The following is a 17,677-nucleotide window of genomic DNA, read 5'->3' on the forward strand; positions in this document are numbered from 1 at the left end:
CCCATCTGCTTCTCCACCCCTCCCCCTCTCCTTCCTCTCTGTCTCTCTCTTCCCCTCCTGCAGCGAGGCTCCATTGGAGCAAAGATGGCCCGGGTGTTGGGGATGGCTCCTTGGCCTCTGCCTCAGGTGCTAGAATGGCTCTGGTCGCAACAGAGTAAGGCCCGGAGGGGCAGAGCATCACCCCCTGGTGGGAAGAGTGTCGCCCCCTGGTGGGCGCGCTGGGTGGATCCCGGTCGGGCGCATGCGGGAGTCTGTCTGACTGTCTCTCCCTGTTTCCAGCTTCAGAAAAATAAAAAAAAATAAAATAAAATAAAAAAACAAAAAACTGGGAACAGATATCCACTTCTACTTGGGAAATAAAACATCATTTCCACGTTAACAATGAGGAAAACCAAAACTTAACAAAATCATAACTTTTCTTTTTTTTTTTCATAACTTTTCTTGAACTCATCAAAGAGATGAGGTTGCAGGTGTATGCAGGTGACATCTTCAGAGAAGGACAAGCCGCTTCAATAAGAGACAGGACAGGTCCTGGCTGGTTGGCTCAGTGGTAGAGCGTCAACCTGCTGTATGGAGGTCCTGGGTTCGATTCTCGGCCAGGGCACACAGGAGAAGCGCCCATCTGCTTCTCCACCCCTCCCCCTCTCCTTCCTCTCTGTCTCTCTCTTCCCCTCCCACAGCTGAGGCTCCATTGGAGCAAAGTTGGCCCAGGTGCTGAGGATGGCTCCATGGCCTCTGCCTCAGGTGCTAGAATGGCTCCAGTTGCAACAGAGCAACGCCCCAGATGGGCAGAGCATCAACCCCTGGTGGACATTTTGGGTGGATCCTGGTCAGGTGCATGCAGGAGTCTGTCTCTCTGCCTCCCTGCTTCTCACTTCGGAAAAATAAATAAGTAAATAAAAGAGAGACAGGACATGTACACTGTCTTGGGCAGAACACAGGAGAGGGGACTTTCACACACACAAGGAAGAGCAAACACTAATCTCTTAGCAACCTGCCATAGACCAAGCTCCCTGTCACTCGGGGTCCTGGACAGAGGGGGTGTGCCCTTCCCTCCACAGGCCCCCTCAGGCAGCTCCCAGAAATACAGGGGACAGTGGGCAGCTCCCAGAAATACAGGGGACAGTGGGAGCCTGAGAGACCCCTTCAGTCCAAGCACAGAATGTGACGGGCTTGGGAGGGACAGCAGGGATTCTAAGAACACCTGCACCCCCCAGGTGCAGACTCTCGGGGTGACTCTGGCTGGGAGAGAAGGGAGCAGCTGGGATGTTGCCATGAGCTTGGCGAGCAGGAAGCGCCACGGTGCACTCCGGGGGCAGGGCGGGTGTTTGGTGCGAGACCACCTCTTCTGAACCGTGTTTGGGAATGACTAGGAGCTGGAGGTGGAGTATTAACCTGGGGGGAAAGCCCGCAACCTGGCCACCTGGCAAGGGTAGCCCCCCACTGGAGGGCAGAGCAGCTAGCAATGCCCAGGGAGTAACCATAGCAACAACAGATGCAGACCCACGCGGTCCCTAACAGAGGCGGTGCGCCGATTCTGGGCACACCTATGAACGGCTGTCTCTACAGTTTACCCATAATGTCCAGCTTTAATACATAAAATAAAATTGTGACATACAGAAATACAAGAAAAGACATCCTTCTGCCTTGAGATAAAGCAAGTAACGGAACCAGACCCAAAGCACACACCTCTGAGGGAAACTTTAAACAATCATATTCGAGTGACTGAGAAGTCGGCTGGAAGCACTCGCAGAAAGGACAGCATTCTCGGCTCGGAGAGAGGAAGTGATCGTCGCAGAGACAACAGTTACAGGGAAGTGTCAGACGGGAATTCCAGGGGGAAAGGACAGCACGCCCTGCACAGAGAGAGGAAGTGATCGTCGCAGAGACAACAGTTACAGGGAAGTGTCAGACGGGAATTCCAGGGGGAAAGGACAGCACGCCCTGCACAGAGAGAGGAAGTGATCGTCGCAGAGACAACAGTTACAGGGAAGTGTCAGACGGGAATTCCAGGGGGAAAGGACAGCACGCCCTGCACAGAGAGAGGAAGTGATCGTCACAGAGACAACAGTTACAGGGAAGTGTCAGACGGGAATTCCAGGGGGAAAGGACAGCATGTCCCGCACGGAGAGAGGAAGTGATCATTGCAGAGACAATAGTTACAGGGAAGTGTCAGATGGGAATTCCAGAGGGAAAGGCCACAGCTTCAGAGATGAAGGCTCCCTTAATGAGCTCATTAGTCGAGTTGACACGGCTGAGAGAAGACTTGGTGACTCTGAAGAAAGGTTAATACCAATTACACAGACTGGTCTGCGAGGAGAACAGAGGGAGCCAAAGAGAACCGAGCACACAAGAACCGTGGGAGGATGTCACATCGGTCTCACAGACACGGGGAGGAGGAGGACTCCGGGAAGAAGCAGAAAAAGACGGGGCAGGAGAAATATGTGGAATGACAGTGGGCAATCATTTTTTCATCAGTAACGAAATGTATCAAAGCACTGTTCCAAGAATGTTAGAATACCCCACGCAGGATGAATATTGTGTGCGTGTGTGTGTGTGCGTGCGCGCAAGCACACACACACACACACACACACACACACACACACACACCCGCCTAGGCACCTCTTACTCTACCTGGTGAAAATATAAGATGAAAGAAATGTAAAGGAAAGCCAGAGCTCAGAGACACATGCAAGGGAAACACCGAGGGCGTGTTACCATCGACGGACAGACCGAGAGGAGAACAGGGAGCACCTTGAATGTGCTCAGAACAGAGAAGCTTCCAGCCCCTGTGTACACGCCCAGCAAAACCACCTTTCAGAATTGAAGGCAAAATGATAACCTTTAGGAGAAAAAACTAAAGCTGGGAGAATTCGTGTCGGTAGACCCGAGCTACAGTAAATGTAAAAGGATGTTCTTCAAACAGAAAAGAAAAGGAGAAACTTGGAGCCACCCATAGAAATACAAAGCTTTAAACATATTTTTTTTAAAAAATAGCTTAATAAAAAGTTTTTCTTTCTTCTTATTTTGGCCCACTCTAAAGAATATTGACTATGTACTGCAAAAACAGTGAAAATATTTTGTAGGCTTTATAATAAGGAAAAAGAAAATGTAAATAAATAAATAAATAAATCAAAACAAACCAACAGTGTCAAAGAAGAAAAGGAGAAATTAGAAGTATGTGCTCATAAAGTTGTCCTCACAGACACACAGTGTGACACAGTGTCACTGAACAGTAAGCTGTGCTACACTGACACAGTGTGACACAGTGTCACTGAACAGTAAGCTGTGCTACACTGACACAGTGTGACACTGTCACTGAACAGTAAGCTGTGCTACACTGACACAGTGTCACTGAACAGTAAGCTGTGCTACACTGACACAGTGTGACAGTGTCACTGAACAGTAAGCTGTGCTACACTGACACAGTGTGACACAGTGTCACTGAACAGTAAGCTGTGCTACACTGACACAGTGTGACAGTGTCACTGAACAGTAAGCTGTGCTACACTGACACAGTGTGACACAGTGTCACTGAACAGTAAGCTGTGCTACACTGACACAGTGTCACTGAACAGTAAGCTGTGCTATACTGACACAGTGTGACAGTGTCACTGAACAGTAAGCTGTGCTACACTGACACAGTGTCACTGAACAGTAAGCTGTGCTACACTGAGGATGAAGACTTGAAACTCTAGGGAGACCACTGAAACTTTAAACAGTTTTATCCAATCAGGCCATCGTGTAGATAGACAAGCAAGAGTTTAACAAAAAGTGGCAGGAAAAGAAGTGGAGAAAAGTCTTCAAAATACAAATAAGCCAAAGAGGAATGGTCCAACAGAGCCCACGTGTGTGGTCTCCTTAGCCACCTGCCAGCAGATCTGCTGCGACCCGGGTGGGAAGGCCTGTCCGCTGCTGTGCACGGGTCGTACGTGGTCTCTCAGATACATCGGACCCAGCACATTCCTGATCGATATGATGCATGAGCATCTATATCAGCAAACAGTTTCGCACTCATACATGTATGTATAATATTTTTTTGTGCCAAGTTCAATGACAATGACCACCAGGCTGTCCCCTGGCAACAGGCTCTGCTGTGTACCCCTTTCGGTCTGACCTTGCATGTCCCAGGGTGAGCCAACATCAGCATGACGCTCCCGTCTATAACTGAAAGGCCCCAGATACGGGATTACTTATCTCTTCTGTTTTCGCCCGGGCTGCTTTTCTGAAGGCAGGGTGCGGAGCAAGGGTGAAGGGAGCCCACTCTGCCCAGCAGCTTGCCCCTCCCTGAGAATCTCAGGGTGCAGGAAGGCGGGTCGCTGCAGAAGGCATGACGCACCCCGAGATGCCCGTCCGCAGCTTCTGCACGGATCCTGTGACTTCACAGACAGTCCGGGCTGTGCACATCCGCCCCCACCTCCTCCTCAACGCTTCCACATTCATGCGTCTTCCACGGTCCGTCCTTCCGTCAAGGGGCGGCCTTTTGCTGGAGAAATCCTTTCAGTGACCCTTTGGGGCACCGGGCTGATTTGAACAGGGTCTTGTCTCCGTTTCAATCTGAGAAAAGGGGACCTCCTCCGAGGGAAGCCGGTGTGGCCACCCCCTAACAGCCCGGGGGAAGGGCCAGACAAGCAGGATCCGACTCCCAGGCTACAGGACCTGCCACAGAGCCTCCGGCCACCAGGACTCGCGGTCATCGCTGTGCAGCAGGACAGCGGAGGCCCACGCACAGGTGCTCAGGAACGGGCATCCCTCAGGGTGGGGTCCACTGGGGTCCCCGACCTCAGCCAGCTGTTAGCGGTGTGGCTGAGACTCGGGCCGGCCTGGGACACGCCGTGTCTGGTCCTTGTCCTCTAACCCTGAGCCTCCCTCAGAAATGGGGCTGTTCTGTGGACCCACACAGAGAGCAGCCACAGGGGCAGACCTGTAACATGCAGAGTGAGTGCCCTGCTGTTGATTTCACTATTATTTATGGATATTATGTTGGTGCAAACGTGCTTGCTTCGGCAGCATGGAGATTCATGTTGGTGCACAGTCTGAGTTTAGAGACTTACAGACTGTCTATACCCGTTTTAAGGGAGGTGAAGCCTGTCAACACATCAAAGATACTGGCCAGTCCTTTGGCCACTTACTCCAGCAGTCCCTGTGCTGTGGACCTTGGTACAACTGATCCTGCACACACTTTCTATTTCCCGCATTTTAAACCCCGGCCCTGAGCACTGGGATGGAGAAAAGGCAGTCTCACCTTCCATGGGATAAGGAATGACAGGGCCCGTCAGAATGGGGTGTGAACATCTGGAAGAAACCACTCAAAAAACAAAAAACAAAACCAAAACCGCAGTGTTAGGTCCATCTCTCCTTTTCAGGGAGTCCGTGGGCTAGGAGTCAGGGGAGTGGTCACTGCGCCGATGGAGCTCACGTCCGTGGGTGAGAGCACAGGACAGTGACTGTGGTGGAGCTCAATTCCATGGGTCAGTGCACAGGACAGTGACTGTGGGTGGAGCTCACGTCCGTGGGTCAGTGCACAGGACAGTGACTGTGGGTGGAGCTCACGTCCGTGGGTCAGAGCACAGGACAGTGACTGTGGTGGAGCTCACGTCCGTGGGTCAGAGCACAGGACAGTGACTGTGGTGGAGCTCACGTCCGTGGGTCAGAGCACAGGACAGTGACTGTGGTGGAGCTCACGTCCGTGGGTGAGAGCACAGGACAGTGACTGTGGGTGGAGCTCACGTCCGTGGGTCAGAGCACAGGACAGTGACTGTGGTGGAGCTCACGTCTGTGGGTGAGAGCACAGGACAGTGACTGTGGTGGAGCTCACGTCCGTGGGTGAGAGCACAGGACAGTGACTGTGGGTGGAGCTCACGTCCGTGGGTCAGAGCACAGGACAGTGACTGTGGTGGAGCTCACGTCCGTGGGTCAGAGCACAGGACAGTGACTGTGGTGGAGCTCACGTCCGTGGGTCAGAGCACAGGACAGTGACTGTGGTGGAGCTCACGTCCGTGGGTCAGAGCACAGGACAGTGACTGTGGTGGAGCTCACGTCCGTGGGTCAGAGCACAGGACAGTGACTGTGGTGGAGCTCACGTCCGTGGGTCAGAGCACAGGACAGTGACTGTGGTTGAGCTCACGTCCGTGGGTCAGAGCACAGGACAGTGACTGTGGTGGAGCTCACGTCCGTGGGTCAGAGCACAGGACAGTGACTGTGGGTGGAGCTCACGTCCGTGGGTCAGAGCACAGGACAGTGACTGTGGGTGGAGCTCACGTCCGTGGGTCAGAGCACAGGACAGTGACTGTGGTGGAGCTCACGTCCGTGGGTCAGAGCACAGGACAGTGACTGTGGGTGGAGCTCACGTCCGTGGGTCAGTGCACAGGACAGTGACTGTGGTGGAGCTCACGTCCGTGGGTCAGAGCACAGGACAGTGACTGTGGTGGAGCTCACGTCCGTGGGTCAGAGCACAGGACAGTGACTGTGGTGGAGCTCACGTCCGTGGGTCAGAGCACAGGACAGTGACTGTGGTGGAGCTCACGTCCGTGGGTCAGAGCACAGGACAGTGACTGTGGTGGAGCTCACGTCCGTGGGTGAGAGCACAGGACAGTGACTGTGGTGGAGCTCATGTCCGTGGGTGAGAGCACAGGACAGTGACTGTGGGTGGAGCTCACGTCCGTGGGTCAGAGCACAGGACAGTGACTGTGGGTGGAGCTCACGTCCGTGGGTCAGAGCACAGGACAGTGACTGTGGGTGGAGCTCACGTCCGTGGGTGAGAGCACAGGACAGTGACTGTGGGTGGAGCTCACGTCCGTGGGTCAGAGCACAGGACAGTGACTGTGGTGGAGCTCACGTCCGTGGGTCAGAGCACAGGACAGTGACTGTGGTGGAGCTCACGTCCGTGGGTCAGAGCACAGGACAGTGACTGTGGGAGAAGCTCACGTCCGTGGGTCAGAGCACAGGACAGTGACTGTGGTGGAGCTCACGTCCGTGGGTCAGAGCACAGGACAGTGACTGTGGGTGGAGCTCACGTCCGTGGGTCAGAGCACAGGACAGTGACTGTGGGTGGAGCTCACGTCCGTGGGTGAGAGCACAGGACAGTGACTGTGGGTGGAGCTCACGTCCGTGGGTCAGAGCACAGGACAGTGACTGTGGGTGGAGCTCACGTCCGTGGGTCAGAGCACAGGACAGTGACTGTGGTGGAGCTCACGTCCGTGGGTCAGAGCACAGGACAGTGACTGTGGTGGAGCTCACGTCCGTGGGTCAGAGCACAGGACAGTGACTGTGGTGGAGCTCACGTCCGTGGGTCAGAGCACAGGACAGTGACTGTGGTGGAGCTCACGTCCGTGGGTCAGAGCACAGGACAGTGACTGTGGTGGAGCTCACTGTCCGTGGGTGAGAGCACAGGACAGTGACTGTGGTGGAGCTCACGTCCGTGGGTCAGAGCACAGGACAGTGACTGTGGTGGAGCTCACGTCCGTGGGTCAGAGCACAGGACAGTGACTGTGGTGGAGCTCACGTCCGTGGGTCAGAGCACAGGACAGTGACTGTGGGTGGAGCTCACGTCCGTGGGTCAGTGCACAGGACAGTGACTGTGGTGGAGCTCACGTCCGTGGGTCAGAGCACAGGACAGTGACTGTGGGTGGAGCTCACGTCCGTGGGTCAGAGCACAGGACAGTGACTGTGGGTGGAGCTCACGTCCGTGGGTCAGAGCACAGGACAGTGACTGTGGGTGGAGCTCACGTCCGTGGGTCAGAGCACAGGACAGTGACTGTGGTGGAGCTCACGTCCGTGGGTGAGAGCACAGGACAGTGACTGTGGGTGGAGCTCACGTCCGTGGGTCAGAGCACAGGACAGTGACTGTGGTGGAGCTCACGTCCGTGGGTCAGAGCACAGGACAGTGACTGTGGTGGAGCTCACGTCCGTGGGTCAGAGCACAGGACAGTGACTGTGGTGGAGCTCACGTCCGTGGGTCAGTGCACAGGACAGTGACTGTGGGTGGAGCTCACGTCCGTGGGTCAGTGCACAGGACAGTGACTGTGGTGGAGCTCACGTCCGTGGGTCAGAGCACAGGACAGTGACTGTGGTGGAGCTCACGTCCGTGGGTCAGAGCACAGGACAGTGACTGTGGTGGAGCTCACGTCCGTGGGTCAGAGCACAGGACAGTGACTGTGGTGGAGCTCACGTCCGTGGGTGAGAGCACAGGACAGTGACTGTGGTGGAGCTCACGTCCGTGGGTGAGAGCACAGGACAGTGACTGTGGTGGAGCTCACGTCCGTGGGTCAGAGCACAGGACAGTGACTGTGGTGGAGCTCACGTCCGTGGGTCAGAGCACAGGACAGTGACTGTGGGAGAAGCTCACGTCTGGGGGTCATTGCACAGGACAGTGACTGTGGGAGAAGCTCACGTCTGGGGGTCATTGCACAGGACAGTGACTGTGGGAGAAGCTCACGTCTGGGGGTCATTGCACAGGACAGTGACTGTGGTGGAGCTCACGTCTGGGGGTCAGTGCACAGGACAGTGACTGTGGTGGAGCTCACGTCCGTGGGTCAGAGCACAGGACAGTGACTGTGGTGGAGCTCACGTCCGTGGGTCAGTGCACAGGACAGTGACTGTGGGAGAAGCTCACGTCTGTGGGTCAGTGCACAGGACAGTGACTGTGGGAGAATCTCATGTCTGTGGGTGAGAGCACAGGACAGTGACTGTGGGTGGAGTTCACGTCCGTGGGTGAGAGCACAGGACAGTGACTGTGGTGGAGCTCACGTCTCTGGGTGAGAGCACAGGACAGTGACTGTGGGTGGAGCTCACGTCTGTGGGTCACTGCACAGGACAGTGACTGGAGTGGGTGACTGTGCTAATACCTCTTTCCAGGAGACACGAGTGATAGAGCCAGAGGACACAAGGTAACTTTGAGAGGAGACAATAGGAGGACCCAATGCTTCTAACATTCCTAAAAACACAAGTGAATTGAGCCCTCTCATAAGTGAGGCTCATGGATGCCTAGCGACCCTTGTGCACCAGAGGCGTCCATGGGGCAGACTTTTTCAGACACATCCGACACAAATAACATCGACCCCACCGTTTTCCACGCTCGCCCATGTAGCTCTGTTCAAAAACATTGGAATAAACTTGCGTACAAACGCCTGTGGATACGTAGGGAAGTTCTTTTCGCCAGAACAGGAAACAGCCGTGTGGTGTCTGGCTGAGAAGACACGTCATCACCCAGGAGGCTGGCCTTTCAAAAACGCACACCTGTTCACATCCCCCTCTCTGTCCCCCCAGCAAACTCTTTATCTCGACTCAAAAGATCACTTATCAGAGCTCGTCTGTGTATTTGCTCATTCGCCACCGCTTGTTAAAGGAGATGAGTATCAACATTAGGCGAGTTTAGTGCTCGAAAACACGTCCCAACATAAACCCCGCTCGCTCTCCTTGGAAACTCTTCTTTCGCCTTTCCTGGGGGGTTCACCTGCTTTCCTGGGGTTCACCTTTCCCGGGGTTCACCTTCCTTTCCTGGGGGTTCATCTGCTTTCCCAGGGGTTCACCTGCCTTTCCCGGGGTTCACCTGCTTTCCCGGGGTTCACCTGCCTTTCCCGGGGTTCACCTGCCTTTCCCGAGGGTTCACCTGCCTTTCCCGGGGTTCACCTGCCTTTCCTGGGTTTCACCTGCTTTCCTGAGGGTTCACCTGCTTCCCCTGGGTTCACCTGCCTTTCCCGGGGGTTCATCTGCTTTCCCGGGAGTTCACCTGCCTTTCCCGGGGTTCACTTGCTTTCCCGGGGTTCACCTGCCTTTCCCGGCAGTTCATCTGCCTTTCCCGGGGTTCACCTGCTTTCCTGGGCTTCACCTGCCTTTCCCGGGGGTTCACCTGCCTTTCCCGGGGTTCACCTGCTTTCCTGGGCTTCACCTGCCTTTCCCGGGTGTTCACCTGCTTTCCCGGGGGTTCACCTGCCTTTCCCGGGGTTCACCTGCTTTCCCGGGGGTTCAGCTGCTTTCCCGGGGGTTCCCCTGCCTTTCCCGGGGTTCACCTGCTTTCCCGGGGTTCACCTGCCTTTCCTGGCGGTTCATCTGCTTTCCCGGGGTTCACCTGCTTTCCTGGGCTTCACCTGCCTTTCCCGGGGGTTCACCTGCTTTCCCTGGGTTCACCTGCCTTTCCCGGGGGTTCACCTGCTTTCCTGGGGTTCACCTGCCTTTCTGGGGGTTCACCTGCATGGTCAAGCACCACGGAAGGCCTGTGAGTCTGACCTCCATCGCCCATTCATCAGACAATTAGCGCCACCCCGAATCCGTGTTTAAAAGGTTAGCGGCTTCCCTGCGCACCTTCTTCCAATTAAATGAAGAAACACAGGCCAGGCGGGGAGGGAGGTGGCCGCCCCCTGCTCCTCACACCGACGGCCTGGGGCGGGAAGGAGAAGGGTGTATGAACACAGTCTATCTGGAAATGACAAATGTCTATGCTTCTCTGAATATTCACGATCCCGAGGACACTGGTCCTGTTCCAATAGGTTACTTTCTTTTCCTTCTGATTTTTAATACAAACAACCGGACTCGAAGCAGGTGTTTCATCCACTCAGTCCAGATACAACAACCATCCTGCTCGTTCACCTGCCGGTTCTCGTACGCCGGGCTTCCCCAGTACACTGCCCACAGAAATTAGTGGATACTTTAAAACGAATATGAAGCGATAAAATATCCCCCAATTTTTGTGAGCACCTTAATTTGGGGGCCCAAAATCTGAAAAAATAAAGTATTCTATAAAGTTACTGAACTCATGTTTTACTCATCATAAAATTCGTAACACTCCTCATCACTGTCAACACTCCCCTCCATGAGCTTGTCCTCATCTGTGTCTGATGACGAATCACTGATTCAACAATGAGCACAAAAGAAAAGAGCGCAGAAAAGCGGGAAATGCAAGTAAAAAAAATCTACAACCGCTGTGTAAGACGCACCCATTTCTTTAGACCTCAAATTTTTCCAAAATAGGTGTGTCTTACACATGGGGAAACACGGTATATGTTTGTACCTATACGTGAACAGAGAGTTTGTACGGCCAGATTTCATTCTGCTTTTTTTGTTTTGGGGGGGTTTTGTTTTTTTGTTTTTGTTTTCAGGGACAGAGAGAGAGAAAGAGGGATAGACAGGGACAGACAGACAGGAACAGAGAGAGATGAGAAGCATCAATTATCAGTTTTTCGTTGCGACACCTTAGTTGTTCATTGATTGCTTTCTCATATGTGCCTTGACCATGGGGCTACAGTAGACCGAGTGACCCCTTGCTCGAGCCGGCAACCTTGGGTCCAAGCTGGTGAGCTTTGCTCAAACCAAATGAGCCCGCACCCAAGCTGGCGACCTCGGGGGTCTCGAACCTGGGTCCTTCGCATCCCAGTCCGATGCTCTATCCACTGCGCCACCGCCTGGTCAGGTGATTTCATTCTGCTTTTAAGCACAGATCGAGAATAGCGTTTCACTGTGTAATAAGGGCGGGACTTACTTTTCCTTCCAGAGAATTCCCCAACACCACAGCGGAAGGCAGAGGCCCAGGGGAGGGGACTCACTCTTATATTCCAGGTGGAAGCCGGCCGCGGCCACACTGATGTCCGACTGGAAGTGCAGGTAGAGCTGGTTGGACGAGCTGTTCAGCAGGGCGGGCACCGTGGTCCCTGCAAAGAACGGGAGAGCAGAGCGCAGGTGAACGCCACAGCGGGCACCGCTTTTCCGGAGGGAAGCCCTGGGGGGCCGCTTGCTCACACTGGCCGGCCCTGCACCTCGCTCGCCCGCCCGCCCCGTGCTCTGTCTGAGTCTGACCCACAGTCGGGGGCCCACTGCTCAGTCTCAGTGCCACAAACGGGCACCTTCTCCCTGCCCTCCTCCAGTGGACGGACGTGACATCTTCCGATGCCTCAGAGTCAGGACGCCTGTTCTCACACTTTACCACACCTGTGGCTTTCCACAGGGCTTTGCTTTAACAATATAACCATCGGTATTTTTTTTTTGACTTAACACAAAGAAGAGACAGTGGAAATAGGCCGGTGCTGCGTGGAGGCTGGGGGTGGCGAGATGGAAGGGGACCTGATCGGATACATTATTCACAAGGAGTCACTTTTCTGTTTCCTACCCCGTGCGATTCACACTGTGGAATGTTCCTGCTGAGATACGAGAGGACTGCAGATAATCATGTGCGAGAAGAAAAACAATAGGCATGTTTTATACAATGTGCCCTTTCCTGGAAACATCCCAGGTGACATTATAGCACCTAGCCAATCAGGAGATAGACAGAGACCGAGGCCGCGTGGGTCAGAGCCGCCCAGACACGGGGGTCCTGAGCAGAAGGAGAATGCCCGTCAGCCGGAAGCTTCGGGCACGTGTAACGTAGAGGGTGGTCAGCGAGTTGAAATCCCCTTCTCCTAAAGCGTGTCTGCTTGTCCTTGCCTGTGGTCACGTCACCCTCCGACTGAGTCTACACGGAGCAAGGTGTCAAAGCGTCTTCCACTGGGAAAAGCCCTCGTGGTGGGGACAGATTGCCAGAGCAGGCGGCACCGAAGGAACCGCTCAGGGAGGAAGAAACAGGCGCTCCTTAAAGGCACAGGGAAGCGAGTTGATAATCATCTAAGACAGAAGAACGTTACTGAGCAGAGGAGAGCTCTCGTCCCCACCACGCTTCACGGAGGTGATTCCAATGCCCGCCAACAGCTTCTAGTGAGGCAGCGACTCAGGGTGGGGGTTTGGGGGGGACTCCAGCTTCCTCCCCACCCCCGGGTGTCCTGTGAGGGGTGCACAGCTGTGCTCATGATGCACCTCTGCAAAACCCAGCGACCCCGCGTCCCCACGTCTGGTAGCAGCACTGTGACATCACGCACATCCCCATGAGGGGCTCCCCCCCCCCGTCTCCGTCACCCCACATCGGCCCCGACCAGCCAGTCTCCTCGGTGCCTCGGGGTCTCCCTGACCCCATCTCACCGTCTTTACCACCAGAACTGCTAACCGACCTGCTAACTGGGGTTCTGGACCTACTGGCGCCTCCATCCAGTTCGCTCTCCCCAGGGGTCAGAGAGCTCTTCCGATGAACGGACACAGGACACAGCAGTCGGTCCTGTTCAGACTCCGAGCAGCAGCCTGAGTTCTAGACTCTTCTCGCCACTCTCTTTCAATCTCCTTCTTCCTGTTCAGGGTGTCGCCATCATCGTAGTCTTGGAATATTCTTTTCCTTGCCCTCTGACCCGGCGTGGCTTTCCTATTCCTACTCATGCAGAAGTCTTCACTCGTTCCACAGACTCAGACCTCAGACACTCACTTATTCATTCAACAAACACGGGCTTGCCAGACCAGGAAGACGCATCACCACCTCCACAGACATGGCAGTTACTTTGACTTGGTGCAAAGCCGCCTTCCCCCTGATCAGGACTGAGCCTCCAAGACTTGAGCTCCATGAAACACTGAAGGGTGATGAGTGGACTGACCCAGCCGCACACAATATGGCCCGTGGAAGCTTAGCTCAGCCCTGCCCTGTCTCCCCTCGGCCAGAGGCACCTCCAGCCGCTGTCCAGCCTAACGAAACATCCATCCGTCCATCTCCCATGACTCTGCCTGTGCCCTGTGCGGGCCGTAGGGACACGGATTTATTTTCTTACAAATGTACCGTGCTCGTCAATTTTATTTCTAGATGTGGGTTTAAAATACATGTTCTATTAGAAGTTCTAAGTCAACGCCAGGGTGCTCAGAGGGACTCACCCTGCAGAGCTGGGGACGGTCATGTCCATGAGTCCTGGGACTCCTTCCCCATCCCAGGACAACAATCACTGCCACACGTCGGGTCCTCTGTCCTCTACCTCCCATGTCCGCTCTGCCTGCCGTCCACAGGGAGGGCCCCAGGTGTACCCTCGTGCACACACACCCTCTGCTTCTAGCCTAAGTCGAGCGCAAAGACCTGTCTTTCTCCCAGCAAGAGGCCGGGGAAGATACCAGCGAAGTTAGACGCAAAATACATCCCAGTAAAATATCCAACTCCGATGCAAATGGATTTCTGTCGGTTCCATCGTGAAAGCACATCCAGGATGTTTCCTGGACCTCTGGTCAGCAGGTGGGGTCACTCTGGACCCCTGGTCAGCAGGTGGGGTCAAACACTCTGGACCCCTGGTCAGCAGGTGGGGTCAGACACTCTGGACCCCTGGTCAGCAGGTGGGGTCAAACACTCTGGATCCCTGGTCAGCAGGTGGGGTCAAACGCTCTGGACCCCTGGTTGGCAGGTGGGGTCAGACGCTCTGGACCCCTGGTCGGCAGGTGGGGTCAAACGCTCTGGATCCCTGGTCAAGCAGGTGGGGTCAAACACTCTGGACCCCTGGTCAGCAGGTGGGGTCAAACACTCTGGACCCCTGGTCAGCAGGTGGGGTCAGACGCTCTGGACCCCTGGTCAGCAGGTGGGGTCACTCTGGACCCCTGGTCAGCAGGTGGGGTCAAACACTCTGGACCCCTGGTCAGCAGGTGGGGTCAGACACTCTGGACCCCTGGTCAGCAGGTGGGGTCAAATGCTCTGGACCCCTGGTCAGCAGGTGGGGTCAGCAACTCTGGACCCCTGGTCAACAGGTGGGGTCAGACACTCTGGACCCCTGGTCAGCAGGTGGGGTCAGACGCTCTGGACCCCTGGTCAGCAGGTGGGGTCAAACGCTCTGGATCCCTGGTCAGCAGGTGGGGTCAAACGCTCTGGACCCCTGGTCAGCAGGTGGGGTCAAACGCTCTGGATCCCTGGTCAGCAGGTGGGGTTGAACGCTCTGGACCCCTGGTCAGCAGGTGGGGTTGAACGCTCTGGACCCCTGGTCAGCAGGTGGGGTCAAACACTCTGGTTTACCAAGTGTCACCGTTGGTGTGAACATTGGGCCGGAACAGGCAATGGTGGCATCTCGGGCCAGTCAGTACGCAAGCCGCATGGACGGTGCTGGGAGGGCACAGTGAGGACTGGGGCCAAGAACAGGAGACGCACATCCACCTGTTACTGTGCGTGTGCGCGTGTGCCCGTGCACGGCCGTGTCAAGTGTTTGGAACTTGGGTCTTTGCCTCCATCCGAGCCTACGGCCACCAAAGGGAGGCTGGCTCTGTGGGAGGGACTTGCAGGTGGGACCATTAGTGTGTCACGCCCACCAGAACACGAGATGTGTGTGAAATGACCAGCTTGTGTGTGAAATGACTTAGAAGACGTTTGCACATCAGACCCCTTTGTGTTTGACCTTGATTTGATAGGTAATTGACAGACAGGTAGGTAGGTAGGTAGGTAGACAGACAGACAGACAGTTGAATGAATTTTTTAAATTAAACCATTGTGGGTGGGGAGATGGTAAGCCCCCACTGCTGGTCAGCACAAACACTGGAAGGGAGGTTATCCCTTGAAATCACTTCCTAGCTAACAGTGTGCAGAGAGGGGGGATGTCCCCAAGCAGGGTGACCTGGCCTGTTTCCAAAGAGGAGTGTAACCTTTCTGAGGCGCCCCGTCCTCCCTGCCCCTGCCTCTGCTGGACGGAGCAGCCGGGGCCTCGGGGAGTCTCAGAGGGGGATGGGGGACGGGGACAGAGGAAGGACAGGGAGCTTCCGCTGGACCCCGTGTGGACCCAACTCAAGACCCGTTCTAACATGAACACAAGAGAGAGACACAAAAGACTGAGCTGACCCTGTTTTTGTCCCATTCCTGTGGTGTCTGCTGTGCTCACAACCTGTTACTATTTTCGGATCTTTGGCTGACACATCTGCAGGAAGTACAGTACTGACCAGAGCACATACTACTCCAGTCAAGTGAGTGTCCTCACACCACTAACCCCACGTGTGGCCTGAGGGCTCCACCTGTCACTGCAGTCGTCAGTGACCCCACGTGTGGCCTGGCTCCACCTGTCACTGCAGTCGTCAGTGACCCCACGTGTGGCCTGGCTCCACCTGTCACTGCAGTCGTCAGTGACCCCACCGCCCTCTTCCCTCTCTGAGCCCAGCTCCTGGTCAGCCAAGCTGCCCGTCCCTTCCCCTCCCCCCGGTGGTCCCTGCTGACAGCTGGACCTTCCCCTCGGTTCTCCTCTTGACCTGAGACACCCCCAGGCCCCGGGCGTGTGGCGAGGAGGCTTTTCTGTAATTCAGATGAAGACACCACTTCTCGTTCAGTGCTCCTTGCGCGGATCATCTCTTCCCGAACGCCCTCTCCTGGGAGACAGGACACCAGCTTCTGGCCTTCAGAGCCTCCACCCGGCGCGGCCGTGCACACACGGGGTTCAGCCCACGTGGACTTGCCTGTCGGTTCCAACTCTGCAGACCAGACAGCGAGTCCCTTCAGCGAAAGTCACTCACGGCCGAGCTCGGGAAGGGGCCCCGTGAGTTCCCTGGTCTAGCCCGAACGCTGTGATTACTTGCCGCAAGTACACTCAGGAGTAACGGTCCCGCCTACACTTCTGTGAACTGTGCTCCTGTGTTGTTCCACACGTGATGCTGGGCCGTGACGTCCCCGGAGGCGCTGTGTCCCCAGCCACGGCCACCTGCACCCCGCTTTCCCGAGGGTTCTCGGAGGCGGCCCTGTCCGGAGAAGCTCATCCTCCACACAAGCTACAACGGAGAGGTTTAACAACATCATGCGCTGTTGCCACCTGCGGGCTGTTCCTGACCACACGGCTCTCCTAGGATCTGGACGGAACCACGCACACCGCAGACACGGGCAGCTGCCCCATCGTCCCCTCCGTGTGCCCCACAGTCATGGCCCTCCCGCCAGGACACCGCCTGCCGCCTGCAGATCAGCACGGACTCGTGGGGTTCATCCAGTTATCATTTATAACCTGTCTACTTCCTGAAGTGATTCTAAGTGGCTAACAGTGCAAGCCCCCCACACACCTGGCTGTCCAAAACACAGAAAACACAAAGAATTGAATTTATATCTAAAAAGGCAGTTGATTGTCCTGAAATATCAATCTCTTAACTTGCTCGTGTTTTCATTCAGCAGCTAAAACTTTAAAATGGGTTCCATATCTCCTCGATACTTTAAAAAACACCGTGAAGAATAAAAAAGTTCAAATATCGATCATGTTTTGAAAAATATTCAGGTTTTATGGCTGATGTGTCGTTTTTGCCAGAGAATGTGTTTCACATTATTTTTTTGAAATTTTAAAGTAACTTTTCATTTAGACACAAGTTGTAACTCTAGAACAAAAGGCTCCCCGTGTCCACTGTCTGACGAGAGCGGACATGATGATGTCACCTATAGTTCATCCAGGTGTGACCGTGTGAAAGGGTTGTTTTTAAACTGTGAGCTCGTAGTAGGTGATGCACACTTGGTTTTCTTCTCTCGTTCTGTGATGTTTATTTTCCCGTTTGTTAACACGGAAACAAAGAAGGAACAGACGGAGAAAGGACGTGGGTGACCGTCCTGAGCAATCAGGAAGTCCTGTTTCTTATAAATTTCAGTGTGCATTTCTTAAAACACAGCACATCTCAGAACAAAAAAAAAAAAAAATCTGACGTAGCTGCCAAGCTCCCTCTGACGCACTGACCCCAGCTGGTGTTCAACAATCTGCCAATGACAGTGGACGGGACAGCAGAGGCGTCCACTGTGGTCACCCAGTGCATTCAGACCCACGTGTCCTCAGCTGTTTGTGACTCGTCTGGAAGAGTTTCTTAGTTTTCCGTGTGTTACAACAACATGACACTTTTGAGAGAAACATTAGCTACTTTTCTC

The 17,677-nt window shown here is 54.8% G+C and overlaps 1 protein-coding gene across 1 annotated transcript in view; it reads right to left on the bottom strand.

Moving 5' to 3' along the window:
• The window catches only part of CSMD1 (CUB and Sushi multiple domains 1), a 1,658,614-nt gene that overhangs the window by 186,260 nt on the left and 1,454,677 nt on the right, over positions 1-17,677 (bottom strand). Inside the window, exon 37 of the mRNA XM_066237815.1 lies at positions 11,541-11,645. Coding sequence (XP_066093912.1) covers positions 11,541-11,645 — 105 coding nt within the window. The remainder of the gene's footprint in view (positions 1-11,540; positions 11,646-17,677) is intronic.

The sequence above is a fragment of the Saccopteryx bilineata genome, chromosome 6 (assembly GCF_036850765.1).
Source record: "Saccopteryx bilineata isolate mSacBil1 chromosome 6, mSacBil1_pri_phased_curated, whole genome shotgun sequence".
Taxonomy (NCBI): domain Eukaryota; kingdom Metazoa; phylum Chordata; class Mammalia; order Chiroptera; family Emballonuridae; genus Saccopteryx; species Saccopteryx bilineata.